Source organism: Colius striatus, chromosome 4 (genome assembly GCF_028858725.1).
Source record: "Colius striatus isolate bColStr4 chromosome 4, bColStr4.1.hap1, whole genome shotgun sequence".
Lineage (NCBI taxonomy): Eukaryota > Metazoa > Chordata > Aves > Coliiformes > Coliidae > Colius > Colius striatus.
Genome location: NC_084762.1, coordinates 47,478,804 through 47,492,870, shown reverse-complemented (window position 1 = coordinate 47,492,870; position 14,067 = coordinate 47,478,804). Strand labels below are relative to the sequence as shown.

At 34.6% G+C, this 14,067-nt stretch overlaps 1 protein-coding gene across 3 annotated transcripts in view; it reads left to right on the top strand.

Annotated features, from left to right (window-relative positions):
• ROCK1 (Rho associated coiled-coil containing protein kinase 1) overlaps positions 1 to 14,067 on the top strand; it is an 84,341-nt gene that overhangs the window by 41,099 nt on the left and 29,175 nt on the right. For all 3 annotated transcript variants that reach the window (XM_061994658.1, XM_061994659.1, XM_010198023.2), the window contains 9 exons: positions 2,560 to 2,626; positions 6,661 to 6,749; positions 8,289 to 8,337; positions 8,884 to 9,019; positions 9,383 to 9,474; positions 9,594 to 9,840; positions 11,559 to 11,665; positions 12,756 to 12,906; positions 13,802 to 13,962. In XM_061994658.1, coding sequence (XP_061850642.1) covers positions 2,560 to 2,626; positions 6,661 to 6,749; positions 8,289 to 8,337; positions 8,884 to 9,019; positions 9,383 to 9,474; positions 9,594 to 9,840; positions 11,559 to 11,665; positions 12,756 to 12,906; positions 13,802 to 13,962 — 1,099 coding nt within the window. The remainder of the gene's footprint in view (positions 1 to 2,559; positions 2,627 to 6,660; positions 6,750 to 8,288; positions 8,338 to 8,883; positions 9,020 to 9,382; positions 9,475 to 9,593; positions 9,841 to 11,558; positions 11,666 to 12,755; positions 12,907 to 13,801; positions 13,963 to 14,067) is intronic.

The window sequence follows — 14,067 nt, the reverse complement described above, 5'->3', positions numbered from 1 at the left end:
ATACTGATAACCAGTACTGCTAGTCATCAGTACCTTGAAATATCACACTGAATTTCGTGAATACCTTATTCTGCATTAAGAATGTTATATAGTGGTGCTGCAGAAGCTAAGCAACAAAAAGCCACTGTTGCTGTTACTAGTCAGAGCTGTCTGCAGAGCCCTGAATGATTAATATAGTCATGTATCAGTTATGGATGTCAGTTTGTTTTACTGTGTATTTTTGTTCCTGAGCTGTATATGAAGATTCTATACTTTTACATCAGTGTTCTAGCATGTGATAAACTAAATCTTGGCTAACTAGAAATAACATATGTTCTATTTATATGTTATCTGCTTCATATATATATTTTTTTTTAATCAAAGTACTTACCCACTGCAGAGTGAGATTGTGGTGCTTTACAGTTTTCACTGTTGCTTAGAGGACTTTATATTACATCAGTTACAGTTATATTGCTTCATGCTTTCAACAGTCATTATTATTGTAGACACTATGAATAGCTGTATCTACATTTTTAAAACTTAGATAACTTTTTCTTCCTTTGAAAGCTGCTTTTAGTTGCGGTGGGAGTCAGTTAGACTTAATATGGGCTAAAACTTGTAGTTGACCATGTCAGATGGAGACTGTTAGTTTAATAGCATTTCTGGATAGCAAAGCTGTAAAGGAAATCAGTCTGGTTTTTGTCCTTGCATAGAAAAGGAACCACTTTTCCAAGCCTGTGGTGAAATTCTTTCCATCTCTGCAAAGAGTTGGATTTGTTGTTGCTTTCTGCATAGTAAGGCATAGAAGGACTTGCAATCTCCGCATGCTGTTTATCTGAGTTCAGCAGTTCAGGAGTTTCACCTACTGTTCTGATTTTAGTCTGTAATTTTTAAAAGTCTTAGTTTTTTGCCTTGAAAAATGTATTATCAAGAAGATGAGGTAGCATACAGCAACTTTTTAGTAACATAATTTCTTCTCTCCCCCTCTTCCTCTTTGGGGACAGTATCAGGAATTTAGAGAAATAAGTGGTTGTGTTTTGCTGTCATTGAAGAACTTTGCTACGAAATGCTGTCATTTAAGAAATCTGCTGCTAAATACTGTCATAACTTTGTAGGTTTGCTAGAACTAAAATATTGTTCTAGAACTGAATTTTGTCTAATAATACTCTGCTAGCATGATAGTCTTGAGACATCCAAAGTGGCTATTTCTACATGCTAAAGCTGTAATCCTAATTTTTATTCTCTTTTTGTATTGAACATATTTTTTTAAAAAAATTTTTGAACTTCCAAAAAAAGTTCAAAAATTTAAAAACTTGAGTATTTAGAAAAAAGTTACACATTAATCTCTTCTTCAGTTTCAGCTCATTCATATGTACTAGAGAGTTTAAAGAAGCAGATATCTGGAAAAATGATGTGACTTCCTTAGCACAATCTTTTAGTGTAGAATAGTTTCTAGAGCTGTTTTCTCATTGATTGTTAACTAGGAAATATGTTCATTTGTTATTGAGCTTCACCTGTCAAACAGATTTTGGAATACTAGCAGAGAACGCTTCGCAGCCCTATCTGACTTGTGTGTTCTCTTCTTCATTCTGATGAAGCTGATGCCATTCCTGTTTAATTATCACATTCGCACTGCTCAACAGCTTTGGTGTGCAAAACATGGTGGTTCTTGTGCACAAGACAGCAAGCCCTTTTCTTTAGGAAATTCTTCCATTTCTTCCTTTGTCATTTGCTTGTCTGAAAGCTGTCTTGATGCTTAACTTGACCATGGTTTGAACATGCCTTTGATTTTACCCTTTGGATCTTTTGGAGAGGTTTTTGTCTGTGTGAAAATATGCATATGAAACCAAGAAAGAGAACGTGTCCATCTTCTTAAATTCATGTGTTGTGCTTCCTCACATAATGTAATGCATTATGTAATTAATGCATAATGTAATGCAAGTGTTTTACGCCTCTCTAGATCATTTATCAGGCCAGTAATATCACATCAAATACTAAAGGAATTTGAAGGTAGTAATTTGTGTCTGTGTACCTGACTTTTCAGAATCATGACACATAGAAAATAATAGTATTTTTAGAAAACTCTTACGAAAGATGAGAACACTGGCTTCAGGGCAAACTTTTTGTGTGTAGAACTCTTAGTAACTTTGTTGGAAGTTACACAATCTCTGCAGAGTTCACTTCATTGCTGCTACTTGCTGCATAAGTGCCTGAGTAAATATTTATGGGATGGAAGCCAGTGAGAGTGTTGTAACCATGGAAAGCAAAGATTTTTTTTTTTAATAGTTACTAAAAAAAAGAAAAGTGGTTGTTACTAGTATTTGGCAGAAATTCTTTTCTTCTGGAGGACTTACACTGCAGCATTCTATTTTACACTTTTCAATAACTGATGTGAGATATTCAATTGAATGTGCTTAAATCATAATAAATACAGAAATAAAAAAATCCAGTTATGTTACTATTTGGCTATCCACATTTTGGAGCAAAAAATCTGGGGGCTATGTTTTAGGATGATTGTATTCTGCTTTTTTCCATAATCTTGCTTTTAAACAACTCAAAACTTTTATAATATTGTTACAGATATTTAGCTGTCTCTGCAGAAAATTCCAACGATAACAGAACGGGCTCCAGTGTGGACAAAAGTGTGGTATGTCTCGCTGATTTTCAGCTTTGTTGGATCCTAGTAAAGAATCTGTTGCATATATGGAAAGAAACTGTTTTGAGTTCTAATTGTCTCAAATTATTTTAGTGCTTGGAATATGGGAAACCAGTTACTACATTCTGAGCATTTAGTATGTCCTGTCTATTAAAGTCATTGGAAAAAGAGAATTTCAGTTCTTCATATAACATAGGTTTTCCTGAATTGGGATAAAGCAGCTGAAACTGCATACTCTTTTTTTGTGGACCTGGAGCCAGTTTTTATCTTTAGAAATATCAAAACATTTGTGCAGTGTTTTGAGAGTACTTATATGAATCCCAGGTGTATTCTGGCTTTGTGGCAAACAAATCACGGGGTCTGAGTGGGGGTGTAATGGGAAGCTGAGGCTTTCCAGCAATCTGCCTATTTCACTCTGGAGCTGGACTTCATCCGAACAAAGTGGGAGGTGGCAGATAATACACCAGGCTTAAGTATTGTGCCATTTCCCAAGGGTGTCCCACAAACTATTGGGAACTGGGGTGCTGAGGATCTGCATTTATAGAGCAGCTCACCTAGCAAGAAATGAGCAGGAATTCTTTCAGTTACTGCTTCCCAAGCTTCATGGCAGTCAGGTTTCCAGAAAGCTGTGTTGAGGTGTTTGGAAAAAAGGCCTGATTGGATTCCATATAAGTTCTAGTGTAAAATCAAGATATTACCTTAGAATGGTTTGATATTTTACATTCTTAATAGAAGAAAACACTGCCAAAAATAATTAACTCTAAAGGAAGTCTTGATTTTTACAATGATTTACTTTGTTAGTATTTTGTTCTGATATGTTTTCCATGTAGAGTAGAAGAGAAGCAGATTTTTCTGTATGTTCCCTTTTCTCTTAAACTTTTGCAGTACACAGGTTTTAATAATACATAGTATTACCCAGAGAAAATGTGTAAAGGTCAGGAGAACGGATTACGTGCTTCGTTGAGAACTGAATTTATGAAGCATTGAAGTGATTTCTTAATGTATGTTGTTTTGTTCCATAAAATTTGTTTTCCCCAAAAGCATTTGGCTGTTGATACCTAAAATTAAAAACACAGCCAGACATTCAAAATATTTGCAGATACTTAAAGCTGCATGCTTTGGTTTACTTTAAAGAGAGCTAGTGAATGGATTTGGCATGATCAGTGAGATACAGACACCTACATGTAGTTAAGGAACCCTCAAGAGTCCTGTCCGTGTTGTCAGGTGCATTTAACCGTCTTGTGATTTTAACAGTTTTGGGAGATGAACCTCTGGAAGGATGTGAGTGATATGTAAAGGTTTTAAAAAAATGTTAAGTCTTTATTACAGGGTATTTTTACCCCACAGTTCTTTCTCAGCTGTTTTTCTTTTATTACATGCTGCAATGAAAACGGTAACATTGACACATGGTTAGCAAATAATTAGTTCTGGAAGTATAACACAAGATATTACCTGGTCTGTGTGCATTTTGGCGTAGCAGTCAGTGTCTTCTGGGAAGGTCTGAATGTCAGAAATTTCCAAGGAATTTGTTGCACGTTGCAGGTGTATAAAACTTCACAGAATTAGGCCATGAAGTTGGACAAAAATGGAATTCAATGTCCTTTAATGAATTTCAAACCTCCTTGAAGATCTGATTATTTACTTTGGTTTAGTGCTACCATAACTACCTGTAAACAGATATTAAGAAAGCAGAGATTACAGTTTCTTTTACACTCGGTCTTTGGTTTTCTTCATTGTTCAGGGTGCAGAACCAAACACACTATGCCACAAGGATTTTAAAAAAAAAAAGTGTGCAGTCCCAGAGGGATTTTTCTTGGTGTCTCTGCTGTAGACAGACTTTTCCATAGTCCTTTCTTCTGTCACTTCCTACTCAAAATGGAAACTGAGAACAAACTAAACCATAAAGGAATGCTTTTATATTGTAATTTATGATTTTCTAATGGTATTATTTAGTCTATTGATATCAGATTGTGCAAAGCTTCTGTGGAAGCCTCTTTTTTTGTACTAATATCAGACTGCTCACCAAGCTTAGATTGTCCCCTTGGGGGACTGCACTATAAAAGCATCCAGACACAAAAAGAAACAAGAGGAGGCAACAGAGGCTCAAACTAGTAGGAGTCAGTACAGAAATACTTCAGTTGCTCCTCTTCTTGGACCTGTTTCTCATCTATCTGATCTAGTTCTTCTGTGCAGGCGATCTGGAAGGGCAGTAAAATGAGTAACCAGGTAAAGGAAGAGAAGATTTATCTGTGGTCTCTTTTATACTAAAGGAAGAGCTACCCTTTAAATAGTCTTGCTTCTTGCATTATTTCTCAGTTGTTCATGCCAAGAAGATAAACATATTGTGTACTGGTCTTCCTTTTTCCTCAAAGTTTAAATTTAGAGTCAGTCTCTGTTTTTTTACTACAATCATTGTCTCATCCATGTCGTTTTATGTTGTATATCACACCAGTAATTGCTTTTCAGAGCTGTAAGTGTTAAGAAATCTTTTTCTTCCAGTATTTCCTTACTTTCTCAAGGCTTTGTGATAGGCAGTAAATATGCAGAATAGAGTGGTGAATATACAAAATATGTAGTTTCTGGTTAGTCCCCAGTTGCCATGTCTGTGTTCTTCCTCTGAAAACTTCAGAGCACCTTAAGAACATGGAAGAAAGAAAGAGGAGGAAAGGAGAAAGGATCTCCAGTTCTTGAGATCACCCGAGTGCTCCATACTTTATTTCCTACTACAATGGGAGGAACAGATTGAAAGTAGAAAGTAAGAAAAAATGCCTGCCTGTAAGTAGGCAAAAGTAATCTCATCTATAACTATCTCATTTAACGTGGATAAAGCATGCTACAGTTATGTCTGCAAACTGAACTCTTAGTTTAGGACTGTGCAGAGGGCAGTTAAGTCCTTGTTAAGAGCACTTGCTGTCAAGAAAGAATGGAGATGTGTAATTTTTCTCTTCTTTGTGATCTTAGTTAGCAGTTCTCGTTTCTCTAAGCATATTTTGTGTGAAATGGAGCAAAGGTAGAGGCAGACATAGGAGGAAGTGTTCTGTTGCTCTTCTTTCTGTGATGATTGTACGAAAGGAGTCAGGCACTTATGAGGGTTTCGGAATTTAAACCAAAGAGTAAGAGTCAGAACCACTTGAATATGTTTTGAAGAGAGTCGAGATTAGGACTGTAATTCTCTGTGCAGTTCCAAGAGTGTTGACGGAAATGTGGGAAAGCTGAATAAGGCTGAAATCCTGACAAAATCAGGGAAAGCATTTAAAAGATTAAATCAGCGTTGGTTTGACTTAATGAGCTTCCTCAAATTTGACATAATCTTCTTGTTACTTGAGGATTTTGGTAATGTTGGAGTGGGATTATTGTGCTCAGAGATCCAGTAGAAAGTAGATATTTTGAAAAGAATAAATTTCTGAATTTATCTTGCTAGTAAACAGTACATGCTATACAGTAATGTTCTGTATTAACATCTGAAGCTTGTTAATATTTTCAAACTTTAGTACAGATTGTACTACAAAAATTATCTCTGACTATATAGATGTTAAGAGCATTTCCCATCATTGCTAATAACTAACATGCCTGGTTCTGCTTCCTGAACTTGTCGAGAGCTTGAAGATGTGCTGCAAAATATATGTGGTGGTACATGCTAGAAAAAGAAATCTTGAGACTAATTAAAATTCTTTCTTACACCTTTGCAGTAGTATCTTTAGTATGGTTCTGAAGATATTTGAAACGAGAAGAATTTGACTTAGCTTAGCTCCCTGAATTTTGATGAAACTATTCAGAACCTTGAAATTTTATGTGTGTGTAAATGACAAAACTGTGTGTTATTAAAGTTTCTTCTTGTAATTAACTTTTTTTTAGATTTGGGGAGAGAGGTGGGGGGATATAACGTTTTAATAAAGTAAAAATCCAGTGTTTAGATAGAAGTAAGCTAGCCGTGATAGAACAGAAGCAGCACTGAATATTCTGAAATGTTTTTTGAAGATTTTAATTTAGTGCATGTTCTTTCATGTACAAATATATATTTAAAGCTGGAAAATATGCAGAAGATGATCTATGAGTTGGAAGAACAACTACATAATGAAATGCAGTTGAAAGATGAAATGGAGCAGAAGTGCAGGTGAGACTTTGAACTTTAATTGTTTACATGATTTGAATACATCTAACACTTGAGTTATGTCTTACTGCTTTAGAGATTACCAGAATAATACTAAGAAAGGTACTGTAGTTCTCCAAGGGAGTTCCAGGCACAGATTTAAATAATTCCAAAACAAGGTTTGAATAGTTTTCCTAAATATGGTATGAAGAAAATATTTTGTTTTCTTTGGCACCCATGTAACACATATTCTTTCTAAACACTTGAATGGAGGAGTTTACCTGGTATCTCTGAATTCAGATCTTTTGCTGGACTGAGGTACACAATGATCATGCTGGTTTTTAAAAACCATAAAATACTGTATATATGGCATAGACTGGACTTGTAGCATTGACTAGCTGGGCTCAAAATCATTGTTGGAAAAGGATGTTCCTTTTTTTTTTCTAGTCACTGACAGATAAGAACTGTTTGCTTTCGGAAGTCTTGTTTCAACCATACTGGAGAAGTAGCTATGTGAGAATTTGCCTGTTTCTTGTAGCTACACTTATGAGCAGACAGTCAGGATTCTTCTTTCCTGAAAATCAAAAAATATTTACTCAGATTCATGCAAACTAAATTCCCCTTCAGTTAACTTCACCTTTTGAAGTCTTTTCCTGAAGGCCTAAATAAAGCCAGGAGGCAACACTAGGTGTATGATATAGGAAGTATTTAGGCTTGTGAATTAAAACTGTAGTGTGTAGCTGTACAAGCTGCCTATCTGGAAACTGGTAGCCAAAGTACTCTGTGGGAATTTAGACTGTGTGACATTTTCATTGACCTAAACACAACTTCAGTGTTCAAATGTTCTAGTTGCTTTCCACAAGCATGATGTATATTGCTGGAAAGATATTTCAGAACTGTCTTCCTTTATCACTACTCAAGTTCTCAGAGCATAAAAATGTGTCTTCTGATGTGTCATACTATTTACTGAAGTTAGTAGAAAGGATATATTGCTGTGTCTGCTCCTTATGGTTCCTGCCAGGTAACTTTTTGTTATTTCTTTGAAGAGGGATAGCTAGCTACAAAAATGTAATGGATGTGTCAGTGTTACTGCCAGGTAACTGAGATTTTACTGTGAACTTAACCTCGCTCATTAGTACTATGTTCTAACACATTGCTTCAGCAGAGAAACTTTTCCACAATAGGGAGCTGTTTACTGTTGAATTAATGAACCACTGTAGATATTTGAAAAGTTCGAAACTGAAGGAAGTTTCAGCAGTTCACCAGGGTATTCTAATTTTAAGGATAAGATGTTTTGTACATCTACTGATTTTATATTTGCAGATTAAAGGAAAAAATGAGGCACCTAAAGTTTTGAGTATATAATCCACAACAAAATTGATGAATATTTAATATGTTTTACAGATTATTTCTAATGATTACTTCAATTTCAAATGTTTATTACAAAATACTGTTATCCAAAAGATAAATGTTCACTTTAGTAACAGTCCCAAATAATTTCACTAGAAAAACACTATGTATCATATATCCTTCTCAAATACTATTATTTTTATTTCTTTTTAGATCTTCAAACATAAAGCTAGACAAGATAATGAAAGAGCTGGATGAAGAGGTAATTTTGATCCTCACTGAAACCTTCTTAGTTGGATAAAGAACGTGGGTAGTACTTTGATTTAAGATGTTTCTTCTGTGACTAAGAAGTTGTTCAAATTTGAGACCAAACAATCACATTTCAATACATAGCACTGAGAGATACGTACACATTTTCAAAAACTTTCTGCAAGTAATACTGAATTCTGTTTCCTCTGCTGAATGTTTTGCTTAGTCTTGCCCATTGCAGTTTCTCTGGAATTTATAAAAATCAATTATTCTAAAAATTAATGTAGTGATGATTTTTTGGAGTATTTATATTGTCTTCTAATAATAATTTTAATAGTCACCTAGAATGATGTTAACAATAGCTTTTCTAGTAATTTCATAAATTTGTAATATAGACATTTTTAAAAGCTTTCTTTTCTGAAAACCTTTTCAAGAAAGCCAGAAACTAGTTAATTGGAAACAGTGCATCAGTTTCCATGATTAATTAATTGCAGAGATACTGGGTTTAGGGATCATTGCTTAGAATGTAAGTAGAAAATACCAATGCTTTTTATTTTAGGGAAATCAAAGAAAGAACTTGGAATCAATGGTGTCTCAGATTGAGAAGGAAAAGATGGTATTGCAACATAAGATAAATGACTACCAAAGAAAAATTGAACAAGAGAATGAAAAAAGACGGAACGTAGAAAATGAAGGTATGTTGTGTTGTCCAAACATTGATGCTGATGAGATATATGAGGTGTTTTGGGGAATAATTTGCTGTTGTAGCATCTTAAGTGCTATACAGCTTTAAAGAGATTTTTTGAAATAGTGGGCACAAATTTTGAGTTTGTTTGAACACAATATTTTTGTCTTCTTTTCTAATTCTGTTCTCTACAGTGTGTGTTGTTGTCTGCAAGCACAGAATTTGACCTTAAAATATATATAAGAAGCAAATATCTGCCAAGAATTTGACTGTTTGTGTAAAAAAAAAAAAAAAAAAAAAAAAAAATCTCAACAACCCAAAAAACGTAAGGATTTTTTTAATCTGATGTATTACTGGTGTAATTTCTCTATAGTGTCCACGCTAAAAGATCAGATGGAAGACTTGAAAAAAATCAGCCAGCATTCACAAATTACAAATGAGAAGATAACACAACTGCAAAAACAAGTATGTTACTTCTGTTTGTTGTCATTCTTATTAGATTTGAGAAGCAGTATAGAGCATTCTGATAAAATTGGTACCACTAATTTTTATATTTGAGAATCTCGTCTGCTTTATTTTAACAGCTAGAAGAAGCAAATGATTTACTGAGGACAGAATCGGATACGGCAGCAAGACTGAGAAAGGGTAACACAGAAATGAGCAAGTCATTAAGTCAGGTAGAATCACTGAACAGAGAACTGCAGGAAAGGTGCAGAGTTCTAGAAAGCACAAAACTGCAGGTGGAGAAAGATTATTACCAACTTCAAGCAGCTTTGGAGTCAGAACGAAGAGACAGAAGTCATGGATCTGAAATGATTGGAGAACTACAGGGTAATTCTTCTGTATTTATACTTTACCAAAGAAGTTGCAGTAACTGTACTTTTTTAAAGTACAGTTACATTAAGGGAGGAAAGAGTGGATGCTTGAAACTTTTTACAATTTGTACTTCATACTAGAAACTATTCAGATACATTAGTTTACAACTGTGCCTATGCTAATAAATCTTGCCTCTTAATTTATAATTTTAAACTATCTGTCTGCAGAACTGAAAATTATTTTCATGGAGGCACAACCATTTGTTGAGGACTTCTGGGTGGTTTGGGTTTTGAGTTTCAAAGGTGAACTACTATTACAAAGAAAGACCAAGAATCAAGTTGCCTGCTTCCAATACTGTAAATAAATTTCAGTTGAATGTGAAATTCTCTGAAATGACTAAATGTAGTTTGAGACAGCCTGTGATTAATTGCAAGCAGGAGATATAAATGACATGAGAAGACTATTCTGTGCATTTGAAAAATCTATTTTTAACCAAACTGACTCAACAGCCTGCAGGAAAAGAATCTTTTTCTGGGGTTGTAGGCTTAAGGTGTTTTTCTGGTATAGGCCCAAATAGCTTTATGTAATTCAAATACTCATTCAGCTGACTTTATCTTTTTCCTTCTCATAGTTTTTTACATATTGCAAGGATGTCTCTATTGTTATCATCACTCAGAATTAAGTGAAGCAGACTGCACTGTAGACAAATATATTTTAATTGTAGATATATTTTTGTGTACAATATTTAAGATATTGTCATATAGAGTAATAAAAAATATTTTTTGTGTATTTCTCTTAAAGGAGAAGCACAGTCTAGAAACACATACTACTACTTTGGCATATATTATAGTACTAACTTGGCATGCATATTTTTATACACACATACATTACTAAGGCTTTGGGGCTACTTTATTGTAGCCTTTCAATACTGAAAGCTTATAAGAAAGACAGAGACTTTTTAGTAGTGACACAACAAAGGACAACAGTTTGAAACCGAAGGAGAATAGAATAACTTTAGCTATAAGGAAGAAATTTTTTTTACAAGGAGCATGGTGATACCCTGGAACAGGTTGCCCAGAAAGCCTGAGGTTTCCCCATCCCTGGAAGTGTTCAAGTCCAAGTTGGATGAGGCTTTGAGCAACCTGATATAGTGAAAGATGTCTTTGCCTGTGGCAGGGGTGTTTGAGCCAGATGACTTGTAAAGGTCCCTTTCAACCCAAACCATTCTGTTACTCTATTTAGTATAAACTTCTGATGACACACAAGGTCTTGGGGTAGATGGTGCAGGGGATGGGTAATAGTTCCTCTACCCGTAGCAGAGAACTTGAGTCACAGTTGGGTGAATACATATTGTATTCACCTATAGACCTATTTGAGACTTTCTTTGTAATGTCCCTTATCTGTGCATTAATGAAGTTAACATCAGGAAAGATGCTTGTTGGATAGCACAGCAAAACTTGGATTAATGGAAGAAATGTTGCATATTAGATATTAGAAATGACGGAAGACAGGTATCAAGTTCTGTATGTGGTTGTTTTTTGTGAATTGTTACTAATGGCATGCATAAAGAGTGGCTAAAAAGATCTGTTTCCTTTACAATGTGCAGCTTATGCATGTCTGAAAAATTTTAGGGTACAAATGTTTTAGGGCCCTAGAAATCAACGTGAGATTGAAAAGCCTATTTATCGATGTCACATAACTAATATTGAATGATATTTGATTTCTTGTGACAGTTCGAATTACAACTTTACAAGAAGAAGTAAAAAACATTAAAAACAATCTTGAAAGAGTGGAAGCAGAAAGAAAACAAGCACAGGATATGCTTAATCATTCAGAAAAGGTATGTTAAAATGATGTTCAAGCTAATGTCAGCTTTTGACTATATGTTCAAATAGTATTTATATATGTTGCCAAGTCCTGTATTCTTGCTCTAAATCAGTCTTGTGTTAAAATGCTTAAATAAAGGTGCTAATATACGGTTTCATTGGGATGGTAAGTCTCAGACGTCCTCTCCTCTTCACTTTGGGTGTAAAAATGGTGTTTATAATTCACTGTCACTGATTCCAGCATCCACCTCTTCTGCCCATAGCAAGTAATTTTTTGTTCTGCCTGCCTGCCTATCAGTGTAGAGACTTGTCACCTGGAAATCTGTTAATTGAACTTTTTAAAAACCTGAAATTTAAATTTCTGCTTTTACTGAATTTTAATTTGGCTGGATCAGTGTCAGACCTTTTGAGTCTTCAGAGCTGAACTGTTTCAGGTTTTTTCCCAGCATGTTCCCCTAACATCTCTTATCACTGCCCTAAAATGGAGAAACAAATGGAGTAAAAAGAAGTCCTATACCCTTTACTCAGATAGGCTGCATAGTTAGCTTTGTGTTTTCAGGTCAGGTAAAGACTTGCTACTCTATATGGTGTGTCCAAATAAACCAGAGAGGTATTACCAGTGAAGGAACATGCAAGCAATTGCCATTCTCATTTGGTGTTATGTGAAACAACTATCCAAAAGCAAGCCCCTGTATCTCGAAGATCATGTCTAGTGCTTGTCTCATGAGTTACTGATAATGGCTCGCAGTCCCAACAGTGAAATAATAGTAGTGCATCCAGGTAATAGTAATTCAGATTCCTCTGTGCTCTAGTGTTTTTGATGGATTATTTGTATGTTTCCAACTTAGGTGACTACTCATTATTCAAACTTAGAAGTTTTCCATGTCTTCCAAATTTATAGACTACTGAAAAAAGTTAACAAAGTTTTCTCCAGAGCACTGAGCACAGTTTTTGTCTGTTACCATTCTTTATCAGCCATGGAAAATAACACTAATTTTTTCATAACAAAAAGTTAACACTAAAGAAAGGAAGAAAGGAGATATAATTCACTCAGATATTATGGAAATATTATTTAAATCTGCTAACTTTTTCCCTTATCTTTAGGAAAAGAATAATTTAGAGATAGATTTAAACTACAAACTCAAGTCTTTACAAGACCGGTTAGAACAGGAAGTAAATGAGCACAAAGTGACTAAAGCTCGGTTAACCGACAAACATCAGTCAATAGAGGAGGCAAGATCAGTTGCAATGTGTGGTAAGTGTTTCTTGCAAGTTTCAGGTAAATATATAGTAAAAGGTATTTTGAATACAGTACCTTTAACTGCATCATCTTGTAGTGTAGTAGTACTCGTATACATATGTTTTAATTCCTTGTATAACAGAACACATATAAACATCTTAAAGCATGAAAACTACAAGTTTTAAATTATTTTCTCTAACATGGTACTTGTACCATAAAAAGTGCATTGTTTCCTAATGTTTTAAATGTCTTTCGCATTTGCAATTCAAAGCCTTCCTTGCCTTTTAAAAGGTGATCAAATCTTGAAATTCTGGCAAATGCTAAGTGGAACTGAAGGAAAGCATTATCAAGACAAATATGTCTGGGAGCATTCATCTCTGTGTAACTGTGTTAAAAATATCTGTGTTGTGTTAGGCGTATCTGAAAGTGTGAAGTTTCTTTTATAGATATATGTATCCATGAAACAAATATGTCTTCATACCTTATGTGAATACATGAGGTTTTCACCTGATGGATCTCACCCTCATGAAGGTCATCGGTACCTAAATGTGTAGTTTGTAACTTTTCAGAAAGCTAACATGAATGATGGCATTTCTTTTCTTTTGCTCTACTATCCATTCGTGGAAATGACTTTGCTGTGATTTCATAATGATTGCTTCAAGAATCTGCATTTTTAATTTCTTTTAGCGTTTATATCATGATTATATTCCAGTGCAAGTTGGAGTTGTATTTGGTTTTTTGTATTTCTTGTAATAATGCCAGGAAGATTTTACTCAGTAATCAGTCCATCTAACAGCAGAAGAGCTTAAATAGTTGAACAAAAGTGTCTGAAAAATAATAGGTATTTAGGACTGTGTTTACAAAAACATTCTTTCATTTTTCTTATTTTTCTTTTCTTAATCTTCTTGAGAAATGGAAAAAAAAATAAAGGAAGAAAGAGCAGCAAGAGAAAAGGCAGAAAATCGAATAGTTCAAGCTGAAAAACAGTGTTCCATGCTGGACTTTGACCTGAAGCAATCTCAGCAGAAACTGGAACACCTCCTTGAGCAAAAGGAGAGACTGGAAGATGAAGTAAGTAAAATGCACTAACAATTTGCTGTATAAATAAGAAATTATAGTTGTGCTGAGAAATAAAAAATTCAATTAACTTAGACTGAGCACACTTGTATAATACAC